The 24,944-nt window shown below is 45.6% G+C and overlaps 1 protein-coding gene across 1 annotated transcript in view; it reads left to right on the top strand.

Moving 5' to 3' along the window:
- LOC137421334 (intermediate filament family orphan 2) overlaps positions 1-24,944 on the top strand; it is a 51,099-nt gene that overhangs the window by 12,553 nt on the left and 13,602 nt on the right. The window contains exons 3-5 of the mRNA XM_068107274.2: positions 12,325-12,385; positions 23,820-23,954; positions 24,067-24,248. Coding sequence (XP_067963375.1) covers positions 12,325-12,385; positions 23,820-23,954; positions 24,067-24,248 — 378 coding nt within the window. The remainder of the gene's footprint in view (positions 1-12,324; positions 12,386-23,819; positions 23,955-24,066; positions 24,249-24,944) is intronic.

Here is a 24,944-nt window from a genome sequence, read left to right as displayed (position 1 = left end):
GTAAATATTCTCTATTTTAATTGTAAAGATTCTCCATTTTAATTGTAAAGATTCTCTATTTTAATTGTAAATATCCTCTATTTTAATTGTAAATATCCTCTATTTTAATTGTAAAGTTTCTCTATTTTAATTGTAAATATTCTCTATTTTAATTATAAATATACTCTTTTTATTGTAAAGATCCTCTATTTTAATTGTAAAAATTCTCCATTTTAATTGTAAATATTGTCTATTTTAATTGTAAATATTCTCTTTTTATTGTAAAGATCCTCTATTTTAATTGTAAATATTCTCTATTTTAATTATAAATATACTCTTTTTATTGTAAAGATCCTCTTTTAATTGTAAAAATTCTCCATTTTAATTGCAAATATTGTCTATTTTAATTGTAAATATTCTCTTTTTATTGTAAAGATCCTCTATTTTAATTGAAAAGATCCTCTATTTTAATTGTAAGGATTCTCTATTTTAATTGAAAATATCCTCTATTTTAATTGTAAAGATTCTCCATTTTAATTGTAAAGATTCTCCATTTTAATTGTAAAGATTCTCCATTTTAATTGTAAAGATTCTCTATTTTAATTGCAAAGATCCTCTATTTTAATTGGAAATATTCTCTATTTTAATTGCAAAGATCCTCTATTTTAATTGTAAAGATCCTCTATTTTAATTGTAAAGATCCTCTATTTTAATTGTAAAGATCCTCTTTTCATTGTAAAGATCCTTTATTTTAATTGTAAATATTCTCTATTTTAATTGCAAAGATCCTCTATTTTAATTGTAAATATTCTCTATTTTAATTGTAAAGATCCTCTATTTTAATTGTAAAGATCCTCTATTTTAATTGTAAAGATTCTCTATTTTAATTGTAAAGATTCTCTATTTTTATTGTAAAGATTCTCTATTTTTACTGTAAACATTCTCTATTTTTATTGTAAAGATTCTCTATTTTAATTGTAAAGATCCTCTATTTTAATTGTAAAGATCCTCTATTATAATTGTAAAGATTCTCTATTTTAGTTGTAAAGATTCTCTCTTTTAATTGTAAAGATTCTCTCTTTTAATTGTAAAGATTCTTTCTTTTAATTGTAAAGATTATCTGTAATGCAAACATCTGTAACAGCGGCATACACGAGTATCTGGTAACATTTCCTTCAGGATCATCAGGGGAGGTTGGGGGGCTGGCAAGATGGCCTTGAGGTACGCACGCTCACCTCTAAGCTGTCTAGAATGATCGTTTTAAGGCCATTTTCCCCGCTAGAGCGGGGGTTAGCTTGCGGGCCCCATGACAATCATGGTTCCCTGTTTGAGGCAACGCTTTTATGGCTGGATGCCCTTCCTGGTGCCAACCCTTGCACGCTCTTACGATGCGCAGGGATACGGTGTACCTATTCTAGATCGGGGTACACACAATGATCATTCATCCCAGCAAGCTGGTACTCAATTTGCCGACCTCGGAAGGATGACAGGCTGAGTCAACCCCCCTGGCGTTAATTCAGCGATCGACCAGGATTCGAACCCAGGATCCTAGGATCCTAAGCTGGCACCCTAGCCGCCAGCCCAACACCAGGGTCTTCCAACCAGGTGTGTGCAGGAAGGGTGTCGGAGTGAATTCCATTCAATGTACAATGTGTGCTCAGTGGGTTCATCAAAAATGTAGTGGTCTGAGAGGGTCATTAACCAGTGTGGCAGCTACATTCAAATGTAAGGTGTGCACAGAGGGAGCTGCAGATGGAGGAAATGTTGAGTTGGATCTTGGAGACGGCGTGAAGCTGGAAGGTGTGAAAACATTTTGCTACCTCGGAGACATGCTGAATGGAGAAGGTGGATCAGACTCGGCAACGGTTGCTCGAGTGAGATGTGCATGGAAGAAGTTTCGGGAACTGAGTGGCGTGCTGATGAGGAGGAGAGTGTCGCTGAAGCTGAAGGGAAAGGTGTATGCTGCATGTGTGAGAAGTGTTATGATTTATGGGAGCGAGACATGGGTAATGAACGTAGAGCAGCAACGAAGGCTGGAAAGGGTGGAAATGCGAATGGTTCGATGGATGTGCGGAGTATCGTTGAGAGAGAGGAAGACAAATGATGAATTGCGAAAGATGATGGGAATATTGCCTGTGATTGATGCTGTGAAGAGGAACAGGTTGAGATGGTTTGGTCATGTATTGAGGAAGGATGAAAGTGACTGGTTGAGAAGAGTGATGGAAGTTAATGTAGAAGGAAGTAGAGGACGGGGAAGACCGAGAAAGACTTGGCTAAAGATGGTGGAAGAAGAAATGCGGGCAAGGGGGTTAACAAGGAGAGATGCAGAAAATAGGGCAAAATGGAGAAGATTGTCATGGGGACCGCAAGGCTAACCCCCGCTCGTGCAGGGAACATGGCCTTAAAATGCATGTTGTTGTTGTATACATATGGACGGACAGACAAACACTGTTCTAGACAGCTTGCCCTCCGGGCTATGCCGTAAAAAGTGTTCTACCTTCAATGCCCTCCTGGTTAAACTCCTCAAATCCAGGCTTGCTGCACACCTTCTCTCTTGGTCCTCATTCATCTTATTTGTGGAAATGCCTTCCAGAGATGGTTCAACCACACTGTTCTCTCCAGGGCTTGAATCAAGGTGCACCACCATCTCATTTCATTTCATCCCTGTATCCCTACCTGTGATCTTTTCTATCCTCACTAACCCTCTTATTTGCAGGTTACTGCCTCCCTCTCTCCCTCTCCTTTTTCTGTTTGTTCATCCCCTTGCTTGTTGTGTTCACCTGTAGCCTCCACTATCAGTACGTTCTCTTTTTATCCTCCATCACGTCGCTCTTCCATTAGCCTCGATCTTGTATAGACCAAGATGTACGCATTCCCCGAGTTGGCTACCCCGGAACCCCAGCAATGTGTGTGAGGTTCTACTTCAGTTCGCACATGTAGTGTGGGGTTTCGTGCTGGTCTCTGGGGAGGAGGCAAGGTTTGAAGTTTCAATTGGAAGTTGAGACTTCACGTTGGTGGAATGTTATAATTATAGGATATCCAGGTTGCGGGTTTATAATTGCACCGTGAGCTGCGCTTTTGCATTGTAAGATAAATAATTATTGTAATTCTCCTGAACTCTGAGTCTGCTTTAGTCACGACAGCCAAAGGAACTGATGGGACATGATTCCTCCTCGGTGATTGACTGCTCTGCCTTTCGTTCGGGCCTGTTTAAATCCACTTTATATAAATGAGACCAGATTACCCTCGCGCTTTAGTGGTTCACAAATGCTGGGTACACGTCCTGACCTGCCTCGGCATCAACCGCAGCTCCCTGGCTGTTTGATTTGGATATTAACCTGATGTGCGTGTGGAATGAGTCTGGCCTTGGAGACTTCGTCGTCACCAATCGGTGATGCAGCAATTTGATTCGCTCACCAGCTGAGGTTGGCAAAATGCGCCATGATCGATTGGCGTCCCATCGCCATTTGGTAATATCCACGATGGTGCTTCTGCTATTCGGCTTGTAAAGCGTACACCACACGGATTTGTGTAATGGTCTGAAACCTCAACGATGGGATTAGTATGGTTACGGAGCGATCCGGTGCCAGTGGTGTGTGCATTTCCTAGAGCATATAGGTAGGTGCACCTGTGCTGGGATTTTCCAATACATGCACCTATGCCCTCCAATCCATGTCGTGTTTATGTGTCCCTCTTACACGACTCATAACCTTGCCCTCCTCTTTTTGCGAAACAATTTCCTGATGCTCGCTCGCACGTTTGTGGGGAGGTGTGGGGGTTAAATTAGGGGTTGTAATGTTGGACTATAATTTTGTGTATTCTGACGTCGGAATGGAGAGGCTCGGTAGAGACAAGATGATGGAATTTCCTTTTCCTCATCATTTTCTATTTTCCTCCATTAATTTGTTTCAGTTTTCATGAAGCGCACATGAAATATCAGTACAGCACAGCCTGCTCAATTAAATAAGTAAATATCTCGTGCATACCTTATACGCACACCAACTACACACCCCTGAATGTAAAGCGGCTGTCATTGGATCTGCGTATCTGTGTACTTTATCCATTCGGTGCTGAGTCCTTGATGTGCGAGACCAAAGGACAAGGTGGCAGCACCACCATTGTTTACAAATTCGATTTTATATGCTTAAATACCTCGTTTACATTAGCTACACCTGTTGATATGAAGCATTGGAATGGATTTTGTGGGTTTAAAAAAAAAAATGGTGAACACTTATTAATGCTAAATATATTAAATAAGGCACACCTCCATGTCACATGACAAACTCAGGTAAACCATGACTGTGGAGATACCTCAAAACCCCAGGTAGACACAACCTATCTGCACATCATGAGTGCACCTATTGATGGTCTCGTTAATGTCCAGCTCCTCAATCCTGCGGCATTCACTGTTTTTCGACCTGTTTAATGGTCTCCACAAAGCCAGGACCCGGACTCATCCATGGAACCTGAATGAGCATAATGATGAGTGAGCAGAAAAAGGTGTCAGCAAAAACAAAACTTTCAGAAAGAAAATACTTTTATGAAATTCTTTCAAAGTGGTAACTACCTTGCTGGGACTGACTCATGATGGATCTATGCATTTCAACAAGCCCTGGCCAGAATCCTGCTGTTGACTGCATGCCGTAAGAATGTGGGTGAGGTGTGGTTCTCCCATCTTACCTTCCCACCCCACCCCACCCCACCCCCCTTGTGTACCCTCTCCCCTCCCTCATTCTTCTCGCCTTACCCTAGGGCTCCAACTCCTTTGAACAGCCCCTACCTGGGGCACATCATGCTCAAACAATCATACCATGCGATATGGGTCATGCATCTTGTTTTTCCTTTCCTTGTACAATTATTTATTTATTTACGTATATTAAATAAGTATGAATAGGTATAAATAGGTCTGTTCTTAAATTCCTGCTAATTTAGTCGGTATTTCACTTTGTGGATGTGCAAAAGCAAATGGCAATGATCATGTTTGGAGCCTCAACGATTGGGTGGTCTCTGGTTTAATTGACTTTGCTAATCAAATGGTGATGCCGCCATCTCGGGGTGTCTGTGTGTTCCATAATGCGAAACTCCTGTGTCCTTGGTCTTCTTCTTCGTACAGGACAATTTTGATTTTCCAAATCGGGCGATATTCGGCGAAATGGGCCAGAGCGCTTACGATGAAGTCGCTTTGTAATGCTGTCACTTCAAACCCGGCGACGCTGACAGTTCATGGTTTCAACATGTTTGTTGTTTGGGGGTTTCTGGGCGTTCACACAAACGCTTGTTTTGGCTTTTTCTGTAGTTTAGAACCGACACCCCCAGCACCACCAGGCTTTCACTGCTCCCCCGCCTTATCTGCGAGGTCCGTCCCAAATTTCCAGCTGTCACCTTTTGTATATCCCTCCGTGTCAAATGATAACCATTCCCTGCTCCCAGGCCATCACTCAGTATCTTGCATCTGTGTTCCCCGGCCGTGAAGCGGTCTGCCAGAGACAGCAAGGCGCTGCGGAGGAATCTTGCTCATATTTATAGCACGTGCCTCACGTGATGTCTGAAAGTTGAAATTTGGAGGTCATGGAGTCTCCGTTTGCTACGTCTGGATTATCGATGGATGTGGAAATGCACTTTTCCGGGCACTGGAAATTGCATCACTAAAGCCACCAGATCTGTTTGCAAACTCCGCTCTTGTTTGACTATGATAATGATTGATACCACTTGCTGAGATCCCAGGTTCATCACCTACATGTTCCGTGTTTATTTGACTCCCTCGTCTCGCGATGTTGCTAGCCGGAACCCTAAAACGCTCCTCCGTGAGCCTCAAACGCTTCAGAAATAAATAAACGTGCATGCCTGCGGAGCGAGAGGACAACAGTGGAGCAGGGACCTCACTGGAGTGTTTTATTTTATGATTTTACTTCCTTTTTTCCCGGAATTAATATTGACGTATGATGAGGAATGAATAAACACCCGACAATACATTCACCTTTGAGAACCTCACTGGCATCACCATCGGTACACTTGTATATAATCACCCATCTGTAACTAAACTACCTACCAGTCCTGCTGACGTCCATGTAACCCTCTATCCCTAATGTTTCCAGGTACCCATCTACAGTTTCTGCTGCCACTACCTTTCCAGGGAGACCATTTCATGTATTAACTACTCCATGAATGAAGTACCTTGTCGTGGTAGAGGCATGAGTGTTTCAATGAACATAAAATCCTTAACGCCAGATTTGGGAAGGATCATCTGACTTCGAAAGGTGTGATTGGGAGACCTGGAATTGGCAAAGCAACAGCAAAGATTTACCGCTTCTCAACACCTGTAGCAAACACTAACTACACTGCATGTCACCAACATTTCTCCGCTTCCAGAATCGTAACAAATCATTTCGGATCGATCCATGCTCAAAGCACTGGCAATTGATAGACTGTGTCATTGTACAGGATAGAGATCATCAAGATGTGCGAGTACCCGAGGCCTTGTCATTGTACAGGATAGAGATCATCAAGATGTGCGAGTACCCGAGGCCATGTCATTGTACGAGATAGAGATCAAGATGTGCGTGTACCCGAGGTCTTGTCATTGTACAGGATAGAGATCATCAAGATGTGCGAGTATCCGAGGCCTTGTCATTGTACAGGATAGGGATCATCAAGATGTGCGAGTACCCGAGGTCTTGTCATTGTACAGGATAGGGATCATCGAGATGTGCGAGTACCCGAGGTCTTGTCATTGTACAGGATAGGGATCATCAAGATGTGCGAGTACCCGAGGCCTTGTCATTGTACAGGATAGAGATCATCAAGATGTGCGTGTACCCGAGGCCTTGTCATTGTACAGGATAGAGATCATCAAGATGTGCGAGTACCCGAGGCCTTGTCATTGTACAGGATAGAGATCATCAAGATGTGCGTGTATCCGAGGCCTTGTCATTGTACAGGATAGAGATCATCAAGATGTGCGAGTACCCGAGGCCTTGTTATTGTACAGGATAGAGATCATCAAGATGTGCGTGTACCCGAGGCCTTGTCGTTGTACAGGATAGAGATCATCAAGATGTGCGTGTATCCGAGGCCTTGTCATTGTACAGGATAGAGATCATCAAGATGTGCGAGTACCCGAGGCCTTGTTATTGTACAGGATAGAGATCATCAAGATGTGCGTGTACCCGAGGCCTTGTCATTGTACAGGATAGAGATCAAGATGTGCGAGTACCCGAGGCCTTGTCATTGTACAGGATAGAGATCATCAAGATGTGCGTGTACCCGAGGCCTTGTCATTGTACAGGATAGAGATCAAGATGTGCGAGTATCCGAGGCCTTGTCATTGTACAGGATAGAGATCAAGATGTGCGAGTACCCGAGGCCTTGTCATTGTACAGGATAGAGATCATCAAGATGTGCGAGTACCCGAGGCCTTGTCATTGTACAGGATAGAGATCATCAAGATGTGCGAGTATCCGAGGCTGTGTGAGATGCCGTTTGCTGGAAGGACCATGGCCTCCTCATTTTGAAACTCAAAATTTGTCTCATTCCCTCTTGATGGCTACCCCCCGCTCTGGCAGGGAAAATGTTGTGTGTTTGCCTCTTGATGTCCATGGGGTAAAAACAAAGTACCAGGAAGGTTTGATGTCTCTAAACTATAGCTAGATGATGTTGAACGTGTATTGAAAAGATTTGGCAAGAACTTAAAAAGACAATTTTATACAAATGTAATCAATATGAGTAGAATCTGAAATTGTGGGCCACACCGATCGAAAGCATCAGGGCTGGTTTGATCAAAATGATCAGGTGATTCAGTTCCTAACTTGATGAAAACAACAGACGACCTGTAGCTTGCCTGAATGATGAGCAATGAATGTCTAGGAAACCTGCCGTCAATGAAATCCGAAGAGTTGTCCAATCAGAGGTTAGGAGGATTAAAACCAGGTGACTTGGTGAGAAAGCTGATGAAATCGAATCCCATGTGGACCAAAAAGACAGGAAGAGGTTTGACGATACGCTCAAAACGATGTACTGTAAGGAGCAAAAAGAAAAAAGGGCAAAAAGATCCTCAGGAGTTCACCTCGTAAGCACAGATTGAGCAACGTTGGTTACAGGTGAGGAAAAGATCCCCGAGAGACGGACCGAACACTTCAAGAATGTTTTAATTCGCCCGACATCAATCGATGATGAAGTCGTAAATCGATCGTCTCAAGTTGAAGTCGCATGGTGGTGCGATGGTGAGTGCCCGCTCCGAATCTGGGATGGTGAGTGCCCGCTCCGAGTCTGGGATGGTGAGTGCCCGCTCCGAGTCTGGGATGGTGAGTGCCCGCTCCGAGTCTGCGTTGAACTGGTGGTTCAAACCCTGGCCGAGTCATACCAAAGTCTTACGTCCTGCCTGTTTTCTTGATGCATTTAATTTAAAAGCATCTCCAACACTCTTCCTTCTTTTTATCAATGACCTTCTTTCTTCTACAAATAACCAAATGCACTCGTACGCTGATGACCAACATTTCATTCCTCCATGTTTTTCCCATCTGTTCCATCCTCCCTCAGTCGATCTACACTTCGTTTGATCACAACCGCCTCTTTAAATTCAGACTTGGACAAGATTTCCCAGTGGGACAAATGCAATCAGGTTAAATTTAATGTTTCTAAAACTCAATTTCTTCCCATCTCTCTCTAAAACTCCTCTCAACTCTCCAATCTCCTTTGAAAGCTCCACAATTACACCATGTGATACAATAAACTTACTAGGTATTACCCTAACATCAATTTTATTCTGGAATCCACACATTATACAAATATCTAAATCTGCCTCGAAGAAACTAGTCTGTTCCTGTTCAGATGTCGAAGATTCTTCTCTTCTCAACAGTTTCTTCATCTATATCAAGGTTTGATTCGTCCTTGTATAGAAAACTTCTCTCACACCTGGGGAGGTTCTAGCTCCACATACTTAGACAAAATTGAATCCAAAGTCATCCGACTCATGATCTCTCCCAATCTGACCTCAAAACTCGATCCTCTCAAATTACACCGCAAAGTTGGTTCTCTTTCTCTTTTCTACAGATATTACTTCAGTTTCTGCTCCCAAGAACTTGCTGCTTGTTGACCTCCGCCATTAGCGAGACCACGGAATACTCTACAAGCCGCTACATCCCATGATTACTGTGTGGCCATTGGCAACTCAAGGGTGGCTCGTTTTGACGTTTGTTTCTTCCCCTCCACTGCCAAACTCTGGAACTCTTTACCTTCACATGTCTTTCCAAACATTTACGATCTTACCCCTTTCAAAAAGCAGATTTTCTGCTTTCTCAAAAACGGACTATTCTCTCTTTCTTCACTTTTCTATCAATGCAGCTCTTTTATTTGGCCTGGCCTCGATGAGAACTATGCAGTCTGTGACTGGAGCCTTCAACATAAATTTTTTTTACGTAATGTGAAATCCGTGTAGGCCGAAACGAGAGTTCTCTGTCTCCGCACGGCCAGCCGTCACGTGAGCAACATCCGACTCCTTCTCTGATTTGCACCTCAAGGGAAATCCACTCTGATCTGAGCCATGGTGAAATGTTTTGTTCTCCATTTGCTTCCTTCTCAGTGGACTCCCCTCGGTGGACTCCCCTCTGCGGACTCCCCTCGGCGGACTCCCCTCGGCGGACTCCCCTCGGCGGACTCCCCTCGGCGGACTCCCCTCGGCGGACTCCCCTCTGCGGACTCCCCTCTGCGGACTCCCCTCGGCAGACTCCCCTCGGCGGACTCCCCTCTGCGGACTCCCCTCGGCGGACTCCCCTCTGCGGACTCCCCTCTGCGGACTCCCCTCTGCGGACTCCCCTCTGCGGACTCCCCTCGGCGGACTCCCCTCGGCGGACTCCCCTCGGCGGACTCCCCTCTGCGGACTCCCCTCTGCGGACTCCCCTCGGCGGACTCCCCTCGGCGGACTCCCCTCGGCGGACTCCCCTCTGCGGACTCCCCTCGGCAGACTCCCCTCGGTGGACTCCCCTCGGCGACTCACGGAGATGGGAAAAGCGCGTTAACAGGGCCTTGAATGGTCAAACCAAGTTGATTGCATGCGTCATGTGTGTTCGACTTGAATTTTACACCAGACTTTGATTCCTTCAAATTGTGCAATAAACTAGTTTGGGATTGAGGTTTTAAACACTCTGGATCTTTTTATTCGTAACCGAACAACCTGGGCCATGCCGCCCCTGTCCGAGAGATCACACCCTTCGGAGACATTTGAAATACCCATTTCCATTGTTAACCTTTTAATATAGATGATTTTACTGTTTTTAATATAACTTGCAAACTTGTTTTGTTTTTGTTCACACAACACCCTTCAGGTGCTCAGGTGAGAGACGGCTCAAAATAGTTTAAAAATTGTAAAAACCTACCTTTTCCTTCTCTTTGTCTGACTTCAAAAGAACAATAGTGTGCTGTCTGTCACTGTTTGTCACTATGTGTCTATATTTGTGTGTCTGTCTCACTCTCACTTGATAGGTCTCGTGCAGCCAAAATAGCCCCACATCCAGGATTGCACTCGGTGGTTTGCCTTTGCCTTCTCGGATGTAGAATTTGTCATTTGTTCAGGGTGCCGGCGATAACTGGTTTGCTGAAGGACACCGTGGGATCTCCGACGTCCACCAGATAATCCTAGCAGACGAGACGCTCGGCTTAACTTGATCCCTCGCCCGGCCTCGAGTGGAGCACCGACGGGTCTGTAGACGGATCTGTAGTCGGGTCTGTAGTCGGGTCTGTAGTCGGGTCAGAAATCTAACTGACACGACCTGTCAGAGTGAAATGCGTTACCTGCACATCGTCCAGTCCAACCTTTTGTACTTTGTATCGTAGATACCTTTATTAAACGTGTTTATATTGTGGGTTTTATTCTCGTTTAATTATTCCTTTTTAACTCCACTGGATGACCGTCCAGTTGAGTTCGTCACATACTGAACCCTCCGGCGTCCGTCGTCTATCGTCTGTCGTCCGTTAACTTTTCGACGTTAACACTCCAGCGTCCACAAATATCAACCGATTCTGATCAAACTTGACGTGCAGCATCCTTACCCCAAGGACCAGGTTGGTATTACATTTCAGCCCGATCCGTTGAAAAATGGTGGACTTAGGCGACCATTTTGTTTTTGGTCATGAAAACGACGTTAACACTCCAGCGTCCACAAATATTAACAGATTTTGATAAAACTTAGAATGTTTAACCCTTACCACACAAAGTATGTTGCTATTGCATTCCAACCCGATCCGTCACAAAATGGCCGCCATAGGCCGCCATATTGTTTTCAGCTCCAAAACGACGATAAGACTTTAACGTCCACAAATATTCATGGATTTTGATCAAACTTGGTGTGTGAGACTCTTACCACACAAGGTAGGTTGCTATCTTAAGTCAAATCTAGTACAGACAACTGACCCACTTTAAAGTTGTCCAGTCAGTTCAGTTGAGTTCTGCTTCCCTGGAAGCTCTAGTTTTGTATACAATGTCGAGGCTCGTGGAAGAGGTGGTACACTGAACATATCAGGATGCCAAGTGGAAATTTGGAAGGAGGAGGACTTGGGATGGGGTGATGGGAGTGTGTGGGGGCCAAAGGTGGTAGAAGAGATCATGGTTTGGGATTGGGGATAACTTGACATGCTGTCTTGAAGACCTGGAGGGAAGAATGAGATTTAAGAGGATGTGGAAGTTTGTTTCACAGGTGGGGGGAAAAGAATGATAGAATGAGTGGAGGTGAGCGGTGATTCTGGATTTAGGTAGTTTCATCCGAAGGGGGTTAGGGTTAGAGTTGGCAGTACTTCGTCAAGCTGCGGATGAAGGTCTTGTAGGTGGATAGGAGTTCAGGTGTGCCAAGGAAGGACTTTGTACGATGGAGGATGCCCTGTTGGCATCTGGCTTTGGAGGGCAACTTTTACTTTATTGTTATTATTATTTTTTGTATACAACATCGAGGCTCAGGTAAGAGCTAACATCAATCACAAAAAACAAACGAACACACAAAACATACAATAAAGGGAGCGGGAGACAAGATGGGGAGAGAGAGAGGTGAAGCACACAAGTATAACAACAGAGAACAGGGACATCGGAAGATCTGTGGGAGGGAGAGTTGTTGGGGGGGGAAGGAGGCATGGGTGGGGGGAGGTAAAAAACACATGGACACTGCAAAGACTTCCAGGAAAGAAGTCGGTATTTCAAAAGAGTGGATCTGGGGTGAATTAACGGGGGTAGAAAAGTTCAAGGTTTTGGATGGGGGAAGATAAGAGATGGTGGTGAACGGATGTTCGACATTATGATTTGAGATGATGAACAGATGATTGAGACATTACCCAATCCTTCTCTTCCTCCATCTCTCATTGTAGGTTTGAAGAGGAACAGGTGCGCAGCAAAGAATTGCAGGACACGGTGACGAGACTCAATGAAGTGAGTAAAGACATTAAATGTTGTTGTTTGAGCTGTTTTTATTATTTGTTTTATTTTCTTGTTGCCCATCCTTACACTTTTACCGCGCAGCCATTTCCTGCACCTCTTATGTGGGCACAACTAGGCCTACTGTGCATCGGGGTATGGCGGCTGAGAGTGCACTTGAAACGGGGAGGGGGAGAGTTGAAACGAGGAGGGGGCGAGGCAATAAATTGCGGCGTTGGGAAAAGTAAACTTGGAGTGGAATTTAAATTGGGTTAAGGCCTTAAGGGTGCGGCAGCGGTCAGAGACGGGGTGGTTGAGCTAATTCCACCACAACTCGCATCATCTTCTCATCTTATTCATCCCGTCGAGAGGCTGAGACTCCCCATGTGACAATGATAACGGAGTCGATGGTTTATAAGCTCCTCGACTCTCTTGTGTGTTGTTTATTTATCGTTGTTTATGTTGTGGCCGGTTGTGTAACAAGTTGGTCTCGCTGCCTTCCTCCAAAACACCTCGACCCCTAAAGTTTACCCCTCGCGCTAAGATACCTGACAAAGCGGCATCGTCTTGATTTGCGGCACCTGTGGTCCTTGGCTCTGTCTGTGGTAAACGGTGAATTGATCCCGAGATGTTTATAAAAGACCAAATTCGAATTGTAACGTTGATCGTTTTACATTTTATTTGGTGGTTCCCTTACAGGAATGTGGTGTTGTTGTTGTTGGGTTGTTTGTTGTTGTATTGTTTGTTGGTGTGTTGTGTGTTGTTGGGTTGTTTGTTGTTGTATTGCTTGTTGGTGTGTTGTGTGTTGATGTAGGGTTGTTTGTTGTTGTATTGTTTGTTGGTGTGTTGTGTGTTGATGTAGGGTTGTTTGTTGTTGTATTGTTTGTTGGTGTGTTGTGTGTTGATGTATGGTTGTTTGTTGTTGTATTGTTTGTTGGTGTGTTGTGTGTTGATGTATGGTTGTTTGTTGTTGTATTGTTTGTTGGTGTGTTGTGTGTTGATGTATGGTTGTTTGTTGTTGTATTGTTTGTTGGTGTGTTGTGTGTTGATGTATGGTTGTTTGTTGTTGTATTGTTTGTTGGTGTGTTGTGTGTTGATGTAGGGTTGTTTGTTGTATTGTTTGTTGGTGTGTTGTGTGTTGATGTATGGTTGTTTGTTGTATTGTTTGTTGGTGTGTTGTGTGTTGATGTAGGGTTGTTTGTTGTTGTATTGTTTGTTGGTGTGTTGTGTGTTGATGTATGGTTGTTTGTTGTTGTATTGTTTGTTGGTGTGTTGTGTGTTGATGTATGGTTGTTTGTTGTTGTATTGTTTGTTGGTGTGTTGTGTGTTGATGTATGGTTATAATAATAATAATAATAATTCATTTATTTTGTATAGCGCTTTTCCAGAAGCCCAAAGGCGCTTTGACAGAGTGGAAAACATAATGCATAACAATACATGAAAACAACAATTGCAAAAAGACAAGAATCAAGAAAACAAACAGCAGCGATATACGGCATATATATAAGACAAGAATCAAAAAGACAAGACAAGAATCAATAGGGAAATATTTAAAGCAAAAGGAGGGAGAAGGAGAAGAGATAGTCAGGGGTTAAATGCTGTGGGTTGAATGTTGAATGCAGCGTTGAACAGGTGGGTCTTTAGTGATGTTTTGAATGTGGTGAGTGAGGAGGAGTCTCTGATGGTGTGAGGTAGTGAGTTCCAGAGGGTGGGAGCAGCGATGGAGAAGGCCCTGTCCCCCCAGGATCTGAATTTGGTCCGGATGGAGGGGGTCAGGAGGTTGGTACCAGCAGAGCGGAGGTTGCGGGTGGGAGTGTGTCTGGAGAGGAGGTCAGCCAGGTAGGATGGGGCCAGGTTATGGAGGGCTTTGTATGTCAAGAGGAGGATTTTGTACTGGATTCTCTGGGGGATGGGGAGCCAGTGAAGCTTGTAAAGGACGGGGGTGATGTGGTCACGGGTCCGGGAATGAGTGAGTAGACGGGCAGCGGAGTTCTGAATGTATTGGAGTTTATTGGTGATTTTTGAGGGTGAACCATAGAGGAGGCTATTGCAGTAGTCCAGACGGGAGGTGATGAAGGCGTGGATGAGGGTTTCTGCAGCCGTGGAGGAGAGGGATGAGCGGAGACGGGCAATGTTTTTCAGGTGAAAGAAGGCTGACTTTGTGATCTGTTTAGTGTATTTGTCGAAGGAAAGGGTTTGGTCAAAGATGACGCCAAGATTCCGGATGTGAGGGGAGGTGGATACTGGGATACCGTCGATGTTGAGGGCAAAGTTATGGGTGGATTTTGTGAGCGTTTTTGGGCCAATGATGATTATTTCAGATTTATCACAGTTAAGCTTGAGGAAGTTGATTTGAAGCCAGGATTTTATTTCAGTGATGCAGTTTGTCAGGATAGAGTGGGTGTCGGTGGAGACGGACTTGGTGGAGATGAAAAGCTGGATGTCATCGGCGAAGCAGTGGAATTGGAGACCATGACGGCGGATTAAGTGACCGAGCGGGGACAGGTAAAGGATGAAGAGGAGGGGGCCAAGAACTGAACCTTGGGGGACACCTTGGGGGAGGGGAGCAGTGGGGGATTTGCAGTTATTGATGGAGATGAACTGGCATCTGTCAGAGAGGTATGATTTAATCCAAGAGAGGGCAGTGCCGGTGACGTTAAAGGTGGATTCAAGTCGGGTGAGGAGGATAGTGTGATCGATGGTGTCAAAGGCAGCGCTGAGGTCGAGGAGGACGAGAATGTTGAGGTTGCCAGCGTCAGAGGAGAGGAGAAGGTCGTTGGTGATTTTGAGGAGAGCAGTTTCAGTACTGTGGTTGGAGCGGAATCCGGATTGGAATGTTTCATACAAGTTATTGGCAGAGAGATGATGTTTGAGTTGAGTGGCTACAGCGCGTTCCAAAACTTTTGACAGAAAGGGTAGGTTGGAGATGGGTCTGAAGTTGTTTAGGGTGTCAGGGTTTAGACCAGGTTTTTTTAGAATGGGGGTAACAGCAGCAATTTTGAGGGAAGGTGGGACGATGCCTGTAGACAGGGAGGAGTTTATTGTTGCAATGATAAGTGGAGAGAGAGCAGGGAGGGAGGCTTTGACAAAGCTGGAGGGGATGGGGTCAAGAGTGCAGGTGGCAGTTTTCATTCCTATGAGGAGTTCAGAGAGGTCAGTAGGAGAGATTGGGGAGAACCGAGACAGGGGATGGCAGGACAAGGGGGGGCAGGTGGTTGGAGGGGGAGCGGGTGCGGCGGTGGTCAAGCTGTTGTAGATGTTGTCAATTTTGCGTTGGAAGAAAGAGAGGAAGGAGATGCAGTTGTCTACTGTGAATGACTGGGTGGTGGTGTTCAGGGGGCGGAGGAGTTTGTTTATTGTCGAGAAGAGTGCTTTTGGGTTTCCGGAGCCAGAGTGGATAATTTGAGAGTAGTAGGCAGAGCGGGCGCGGGAGAGGGCATCTTTGTAGTGTTGTATGTGGTCCTTGTAGGCTTGGGAGTGAACTGTGAGACCCGTTTTATTGCGGAGTCTTTCAAGTTGGCGAGCACGAGTTTTCATCAGGTGGAGTTCAGGGGTAAACCAGGGAGCAGAATGGGTGAAAGAAACTGTTTTGGTTTTTACAGGCGCAAGCTGGTCAAGGCAGGAGGAGAGAGTGTGGTTGTAGTAGTCAGTGAGGTCGGAAGGGGTGTGGAGGTCAATGAAGGGAGAAGTGGACATTTTTTCAGAGAGGGTGGATGAGAATGAGGTAGGTGAAAGAGCGTTTAGCTTACGGAAGTTGATTGTGCGATAATGCCTTGGTGTTGGGGCGGGGATGTTGATGGTCAGAGTGATGGCTAAGTGGTCAGAGAGGGTGAGGTCGGAGCCATAGAGATGGTGCAAATTTAATCCAGTGGAGCAGACAAGGTCCAAAATGTGACCACGGATATGGGTAGGAAAGTCGACATGTTGAGTGAGGTTAAAGCAGGTGAGTAAATCAGTGAAGTCAGTGGTTATTGTGGAGTCAGTGGAGTCCATGTGGATATTGAAATCACCAAGGAGGAGGATTGAGGGGGAGAGGGAACATAGCTGGGTCAGAAAGTAGGAGAAGTCAGACAGGAATGATGGGTGTGGTTTGGGAGGGCGGTAGACGACAGCCATGACTGACTGCGTGTGACCAGAGAGTTTTAAAGCCAGGTGTTCAAATGATGGAGCAGATGAGATGGAGGTGAGGTTGGTCTTGATGTCTTGACGGTGGATAACGGCAATTCCACCACCTCGGCCCTCCGAGCGTGGTTTATTGACGTAGGAATATCCATTGGGTGTGGTGAGGTTGAGTGTGTAGTAGTCCAGAGGTTGTTGCCAGGTTTCGGTGAGACAGAGAAAGTCCAGTTTGTTATCCAGGATGTATTCGTTCAGGATGAGGCATTTATTGTTGAGGGACCGGGTGTTGAACAGGGTGAGCTTGATGTTGTTTTGAACAGCAGGGATGAATTCAGGTGATTTAGCCAGGGTTCGTAGGCAAGAGGTGCGATCGTGTGGGTTGCTGTGACCAGGTGCGCTGGGACGAAGAGTGAGAGTGCGCTGAGCCGACCAGAGGACGGGGATGGAGTGACCTGATTGCAAATAAACAAACTTGCGACCGGAGCCACGGTGAATGTACCTGGGTCGTCGGAGGAGTCCATTTGATTTGATGGCAGAGATGCATGATGGGGTGGAGCGGGTATTGAGCAGAAGAAGCCTTGCGGCGGAGTACTTCAGAGCCATGCCAGGCAGGAGCGAAGGGACGAGTACGAGGCCAAGGTCGAGGAGGCAAAGCGGCAAACGCAGCGGCAAACGACTGCAGCCGCTAATCAAGACCACAGCGGCAAACAAGGCCACAAGGCCACCGGCAAACAAGGCCACGGCCACAATCAACGGGAGCGGGCCTTTCGAATTCCGTATTCCGTACCATCAAAAGCAGATTCCGTTATCCAGCCGGAGAACACGCGGCACGTGCGGGTGTGAAAAGGCAGGACAGGTGTGAGATGTCAGGTCAGAAAGGTAGAAGCAGACCCTGTACATCCATCCAGTCGGAGAAGCGGCGAATATGCAACGCCAGCGTCCTCTCGCAACCGAATGGTTGTTTGTTGTTGTATTGTTTGTTGGTGTGTTGTGTGTTGATGTAGGGTTGTTTGTTGTTGTATTGTTTGTTGTTGTATTGTTTGTTGGTGTGTTGTGTGTTGATGTAGGGTTGTTTGTTGTTGTATTGTTTGTTGGTGTGTTGTGTGTTGATGTATGGTTGTTTGTTGTTGTATTGTTTGTTGGTGTGTTGTGTGTTGATGTAGGGTTGTTTGTTGTTGTATTGTTTGTTGGTGTGTTGTGTGTTGATGTATGGTTGTTTGTTGTTGTATTGTTTGTTGGTGTGTTGTGTGTTGATGTATGGTTGTTTGTTGTTGTATTGTTTGTTGGTGTGTTGTGTGTTGATGTATGGTTGTTTGTTGTTGTATTGTTTGTTGGTGTGTTGTGTGTTGATGTATGGTTGTTTGTTGTTGTATTGTTTGTTGGTGTGTTGTGTGTTGATGTATGGTTGTTTGTTGTTGTATTGTTTGTTGGTGTGTTGTGTGTTGATGTATGGTTGTTTGTTGTTGTATTGTTTGTTGGTGTGTTGTGTGTTGATGTATGGTTGTTTGTTGTTGTATTGTTTGTTGGTGTGTTGTGTGTTGATGTATGGTTGTTTGTTGTTGTTGGGTTGTTTGTTGGTGTGGGGTTGTTTGTTGTTTGTTGATGATGGGTTGTTTGTTTGGTTGTTTGTTGGTGTAGGGTTGTTTGTTGGGTTGTTTGTTGTTGTAGGGTTGTTTGTTTGGTTGTTTGTTGATGTTGGGTTGTTTGTTGGGTTATTTGTTGTTGTAGGGTTGCTTGTTGGGTTGTTTGTTGATGATGGGTTGTTTGTTTGGTTGTTTGTTGGTGTAGGGTTGTTTGTTGGGTTGTTTGTTGTTTGTCGGGTTGTTTGTTGTTGTTGGGTTGTTTCTTGACGTAGGGTTGATGAGTGCGTTGGTGGTTTGTTGTTTGTTGTTTGTTGGTGTATGGTTGGTTGTTGTTGCTGGTGGTGAGTTATCTGTTCATTTCTACCTCTGCCTGTTCAAGAAGACCTCTTTTATAGGTCGAGGCTCATGGAAGAGCATGCTGACAAACTTTAGATGGGCAACAAAACTATCAACAGGGTGGAATTGAACAGGTAGAGAAGGGATGTATGCAACCTTTTGGGAGTAATAAGGCAGAGACTCGTTTGGAGGAATGACCTTTGCATCATGTGATGCACCTTCACATGAGCCTTGACGTTTGGACGTGAACGGATGTTTACAGTTCATGTTTTATGACGCGTGCTGCTTACACCATGTGTGAAACAACGACGTGCTCATTGGAACATCCTCCAGTCACTGTGGTGTTTGGGAGAAGTGAGGAAAGAAACGGTTGAGATGTGCAGTGATCCTGGACTACCCCGTTAGGAAGGGGTTACCGGAATGATGCATCCTGGATTTGTGGAGGATCGGAGTATTGAAACAGATGGAATAATGTTATGGAATGGACGGTAGAAAACAGAGACCACCGACCTGCCTGCGATGAGATCAACAGACCTCATGCTTCAGCCTCATCGCAGGAGATTCCAATAATTGGGAGTTTTAGATTCCACAGAATCCAAGAGAGCCACAGGTGATGCTGGAGTACAAGCCCACATGGAATTCTCCATTGGGATACTGACCAAGACCTTGTACACTGTGAGTAGTTCTGATTTTCCAAGGAATGACTTGGATCGGCGGAGGATGCCGAGTCTGCGGCTTGCTTTGCACACCAGATTTGCTATGTGGTCGGGCCAGGAAAGCTTACTGCTGATGGTGAGGCCCAGAAGGTCTCAAGAAGCTGAATCTCTTCCAGTGGATGACCAAGGAAGTGGTATGGGTGGGTTAATTTGATGATAATTCCAATGTTAACGTGAGTCTGTGATTATTTTTTCCAAGATTGCTCCATTTATCAGATCAAAGTTTAATCATGTCCAGAGAGAGATTCACACGCGGCTGCTGTCTGTCTAGCAGAGGGTTGTGGTACTTCATAAACATGGAGCGTATCTTGTCCTGAGGTCTTCTTACCATTCGAGGGCAGAGTAACAGACATCGCCCGACATGTTTGGCGTGCGAGGAACGAGATTTCCATTAGGCTCAACATTGCGGAACCAACTCTCCCATGGATCAAAGTTCCTGCACCACATGTCGCTGCTTATTTTGCAATTTAGAGGTCAAAGATCATGGAAGAGCCGGTGCTTTGAGGAACGATACTTGAGTACATTGATAAATTATCGGTGTTCGTGTGCGTGGCTTGCATTTGCTGGGCCTAACAACGTCTCCTCCATTGGTGCTCTCATCTTTGTGGGTGTCCTCGTCGTTCGGGATGTATCTTTAATGGTATCAAGGAGTCGAATGACCGCTCGCTCACGTTCCCTTTCACTGCCCTTTCCTGTCCTCTCGCGTCTTTGTCTCCACCGCGACCAGCCTTCCCTCAGCAATGAAACTACATTCCGTGAGGGACGCATCGGGTGAGCGGTAGCTGCACATTTTGGCGAATTCCCTCTTTGTTCCTCCTCAACATCCTCCAAGCTCCTCTTCAATCCCTCATTTTTATTTTTCTTAACATCATAAGGGCACCAATCGGAAATTCCTCGCTAATGGTTTTCCTTTATTTGGGCCGCCTGCGTAAATATTTGTCGACTTATTAATGCGTCTGTGGACCTTTGGGACCGAATTATAAAGATTGTCCCATAATTGTTCAAAACAACCTCGACTTTCATGCTCGACGCCCATTGCGCAATCGGAATCCGAGGAAGCTCGAGGCTTGTGGTTTGAATCTGCGCAATTTTTGGGGCCTTGTGCGAGATCTAACCAATCATAGGTGAACCTTAGCAATGTACTTGAACCAGTACGGGCCTGCCCAAAAGTGTATGCGTCACGGGTGTTGCTGTAACTCCCACTGGAGTGGAATTGGGTATGTACGCCAACGTGACGGGATTGCAGGAAGAACGTCACTCAGCCCATCGTGCTTGTGTCACGTCCTCACTCTTGCAGATCTCGCTCCGAATCAAAATGTAACTGGATGTTTGGGAAAGATGGGTTGGGCGATGCGTGTGGAACTCTGTCGGTGCCTGTCTCGTATCATTACACGTTGAAAGGGCAGACACTAACTTTGTTTGCATTTCAGATTTGTGATTATAACATCTGAGGAGCTTCCTCCTGCAGATTCCAAACACCCTTTCATCCCGAAACACGATGTCTCTGAAGTGAAAACACCTGAATCTCACCCGCTCTAATCGCCCGATATTTGATCTCTACCTGACATGTTTCCTCAACTCGTGACATAAAACCTGCAATTACCTTGAGTTTATGAAAAAGATTTGGTCTTTCGTAAGGTGTGCGTGCTGCAAACGTTGGCGGTTCTTGAACTGTTGCGAGTGCAGTACTTGTATCTCATCCCAATAACTTTTTTGAACACCACGATTGGTGTTTGAAAAATACCTCCCACACCCCAAACCTGGTTCGTTGTACAGCGAGTAAACGTGGTGCAATAAGTATTACACGTATGAACAGATGCGGATTATATAACGATGTGTTTATTATCCAGCGATTTGAAGAGGGGAATGACCGAACGACGAGATGCTGCCACACCAACAATGGAGCCGAGGAGAACGGGCAGATGAGGAATTGGCAACAGACTAATGTATGTGGCATGCAAATTGGGCGAGGGATGGACGTATTGGGATTGGGTGAGGAACGGACAAATTGGGCGAGAGATGGGCGCATGGATTGACATATGGGGAATTGGATGAGGGACGGAGGTATGGGGGATTGGGCGATTGATGGGCATGTGACGGATGAGGAATCGTGTGAGGGCAGAAAGGTGGGGATTTGGCAAGGGACGGACAGATGAGAGATGGGGAATTTGGTGAGGGACGGACGTATGTGGCATGCGAATTGGGTGAGGGATGGGCATATTGGATTGGGTGAGGGACGGACAAATTGGGCGAGAGATGGGCATAAGGGGAATTGGGCGAGAGATGGACACAAGGGATGGACGTATGGGGAATTGGATGAGGGACTGAGGTATGGGGGATTGTGCGAGTGACGGGCAGGTGAAGGATGGAGAATTGTGTGAGGGAAGGACGAATGGGGATTGGGTGAGATGGGCAGGTGATAGATGGGGAATTGTGTGAGGGATGGACGGATGGGGATTGGGTGAGAGATGGGAAGGTGATAGATGGGGAATTGTGTGAGGGAAGGACGTATGTGGATTGGGCAAGGGACGGGCAGGTGACGGATGGGGAATTGGGTGAGGGAAGGACGTATGTGGATTGGGCAAGGGACGGGCAGGTGACGGATGGGGAATTGGGTGAGGGAAGGACATATGGGGATTGGGTGAGAGATGGGAAGGTGATAGATGGGGAATTGTGTGAGGGAAGGACATATGGGGAATTGTGTGAGGGATGGACGTATGTGGATTGGGCAAGGGACCGGCAGGTGACGGATGGGGATTGGGTGAGGCACAGGCAGATGACTGATGGGGAATTTGGCAAGTGATGGACAAGTGTTAATCGATTCACTGAAATGGTTATTCTGTAATCGTACTCCTCCGATGATTGACTAAATTGTAGCTCGGCTCTGGGTGTGTGGCTCCGGGTGTGTCGGATTAGCTCTGGGGCGGGTCTCATTAAAATCAAAAATTTACGCAATAGGAATAACATTTTGTAAGTAGTATTGTGGTTAAATAATTTGTCCTAATTTGGGCAAATGTTTTGAAAAGTACTTGCACAATGAGGACATTAAATCCCAAAGGACTGATGTGTTTGTAGGGTTCCATGTGAGGTAATGTGTTGATGTTCCTATACAGACACCCCTTTGTATACAATCCTCAGCGCCATGATCTACCCGTAAACTTGTGCTCGTTTGTCTCTGGCCCCGTCCGTCCTTCTGCGTGCCTGTCTGTGTGGTCCCTCCGCCCATAGCGCTCCCTCGAGTATTTGTCTGTGATGTACGAAATCTCAGTAATGTGGTTTGGTCGTGTTTACCTCTTTGCAACCTGGCTTGATAGTGCGAGCCATCATGATCATTGCCTTAAAATGTCACTTTATCATCAAGGTGTCCATCAAAGAAAGGCCAGGAGGGAAGGAAAATGTTTGTTTTCTATAGATGTTGGTGAAAGTTTATATACGAAGGGCATTCAAAAAGACTTCGTCCAAGACAGAGGTTTTTCGATGAAGTCAACAACAAACAACAAGAACAGGCATTTTAAAGGCCATTTTCCCTGCTAGAGCGGGGGTTAGCCTTGCGGTCCCCATGACAATCTTCTCCATTTTGCCCTATTTTCTGCATCTCCCCTTGTTAACCCCCTTGCCCGCATTTCTTCTTCCACCATCTTCAGCCAAGTCTTTCTCGGTCTTCCCCATCCTCTGCTTCCTTCTACATTCATTTCCATCACTCTTCTCAACCAGTCACTTTCATCCTTCCTCAACACATGACCAAACCATCTCAACCTGTTCCTCTTCACAGCATCAATCACAGGCTCTATTCCCATCATCTTTCGCAATTCATCATTTGTCTTCCTCTCTCTTAACGATACTCCGCACATCCACCGAAACATTCGCATTTCCACCCTTTCCAGCCTTCGTTGCTACTCTACATTCATTTCCATCACTCTTCTCAACCAGTCACTTTCATCCTTCCTCAACACATGACCAAACCATCTCAACCTGTTCCTCTTCACAGCATCAATCACAGGCTCTATTCCCATCATCTTTCGCAATTCATCATTTGTCTTCCTCTCTCTTAACGATACTCCGCACATCCGTCGAACCATTCGCATTCGCTTTTCGATGAAGTCACCGGAAGCATGTTTCTGGGTTGTCCGTCCGTCCGTGGTAGGTTTTCGTTGCTGCGATAACTTAAATACGGCTGAGGGGATCCAAGTCAAACTTGGTACAAGTATGTACAATGAAGTAAAGATGAATTTATTCGATAATGGGGTCAAGAGGCAAAGGTCAGAGGTCCCGTTGGGTAAAAATTCTGTTACTGCGCTAACTTGTGAACCAGTGATGGGATTGTGACCAAACTTGGTATAAATATATATTATGATGAAAAGATGAACCGATTAGATTTTGGGGGCATAGGTCAGAGGTCATGCCAGGTAAAAATGTGATACTTGAGAACAGCTGAAAGGATTTAAATCAAACTTGGTACAAGCATGCATAATGACATAATACCTATTGTGAGTGTTTCGTTCCCATAACATTTTGACCATTCCACATATATTGCTAGTTTGTGAAGGAATATTGATTGCGTGGTGACCCAAACACACCACCCTCCCCGGCCTATCCATCAAATGTATGGAGCGGCCGTGAGGGCCCTGTTAATTGGCGTCCAGCCAAACTCAATTCCCACCACAGCACCTTAACCTGTTTGCTCGTCCCTTTCAGCAATGGGTCGAGCTGGACTCGCGCATTCAAGAGAAAGCTCGGAGGGTAGACATGGACATCTGTCGTCGTATCGAGCTTACGGCCAAGCTCTGTGACATCGCGCAACACTGTGGGGAAAGCAGCACTCTGAGCATGGTACGATGGTTGGAATACCGAGGCTCATGGAGCTGAGGATGGATGCTTTCGAAGCTTGATCAAGAAATTCCAAACGATGCACAAGTTCTTATTTTGTTTTTATCTCCTTCAGCTAACGTCACCCCGAAGAGATGGTCGCCACAGCAGTGACGCAGAAGATGTTGCGGAATTGCATGCTGGAAAGGTGGGAGGGGCGGTCGGTGGTCGACACGTGGACGGCATTTCGGAAACGTCTGAGGAAGAGGCGATGTCTGGGAATCTTACAGACGAAGTGAAGAAGATGTGGCACCAGATGTGAGTGTGCCTGTTGTTTGCTTGATAATCCGTTTCCATTGCCGCCTAGAATGGAGTGAAAATTAAAAGGGAGTTTGATCTTGTGGAGCGATGTCCGTGACACGGAACGGCTCAACCAAACGGATCCGAGGAAGTCTTGAAGACCTTATGAAGAATATTGTGTGCACAGCGATGATGGGTCAGGTATCATTGGTAAATACAAATTTATGATTAGAGGTTTAAATTTGATCCAAATAACCATTCGGACCTCGTTCGCTGATACCGCGTCCGCACCGCATAGAGTTCCATTCAAATGGTTATAACCCATTTACAACTAAGCTTTTCTGGGAATGGAATGTTTTGCAGTGTGAATGGATGGCACACTGGCACACGACGGTTGGGCATTTGGACGAGACGAGCATCGATGATGCTTTTGGTTTTGTTAACAAATGGAAAATATGGAACGCAAGTTGAGTTGGTGCTTTTGTAGCTCGTGTGAGACTATATGCTGATGATGGGTGAAATGGTGACGATGGGTGACATGGTGACGATGGGTGAAATGGTGACGATGGGTGAAATGGTGACGATGGGTGAAATGGTGACGATGGGTGAAATGGTGACGATGGGTGAAATGGTGACGATGGGTGAAATGGTGACGATGGGTGAAATGGTGACGATGGGTGAAATGGTGACGATGGGTGAAATGGTGACGATGGG

Source organism: Myxine glutinosa, chromosome 2 (assembly GCF_964187855.1).
Source record: "Myxine glutinosa chromosome 2, kmMyxGlut1.1, whole genome shotgun sequence".
NCBI lineage: Eukaryota > Metazoa > Chordata > Myxini > Myxiniformes > Myxinidae > Myxine > Myxine glutinosa.
Note: the sequence above shows the minus strand (reverse complement) of the source record. Positions and strands in the feature narration are given on the sequence as shown.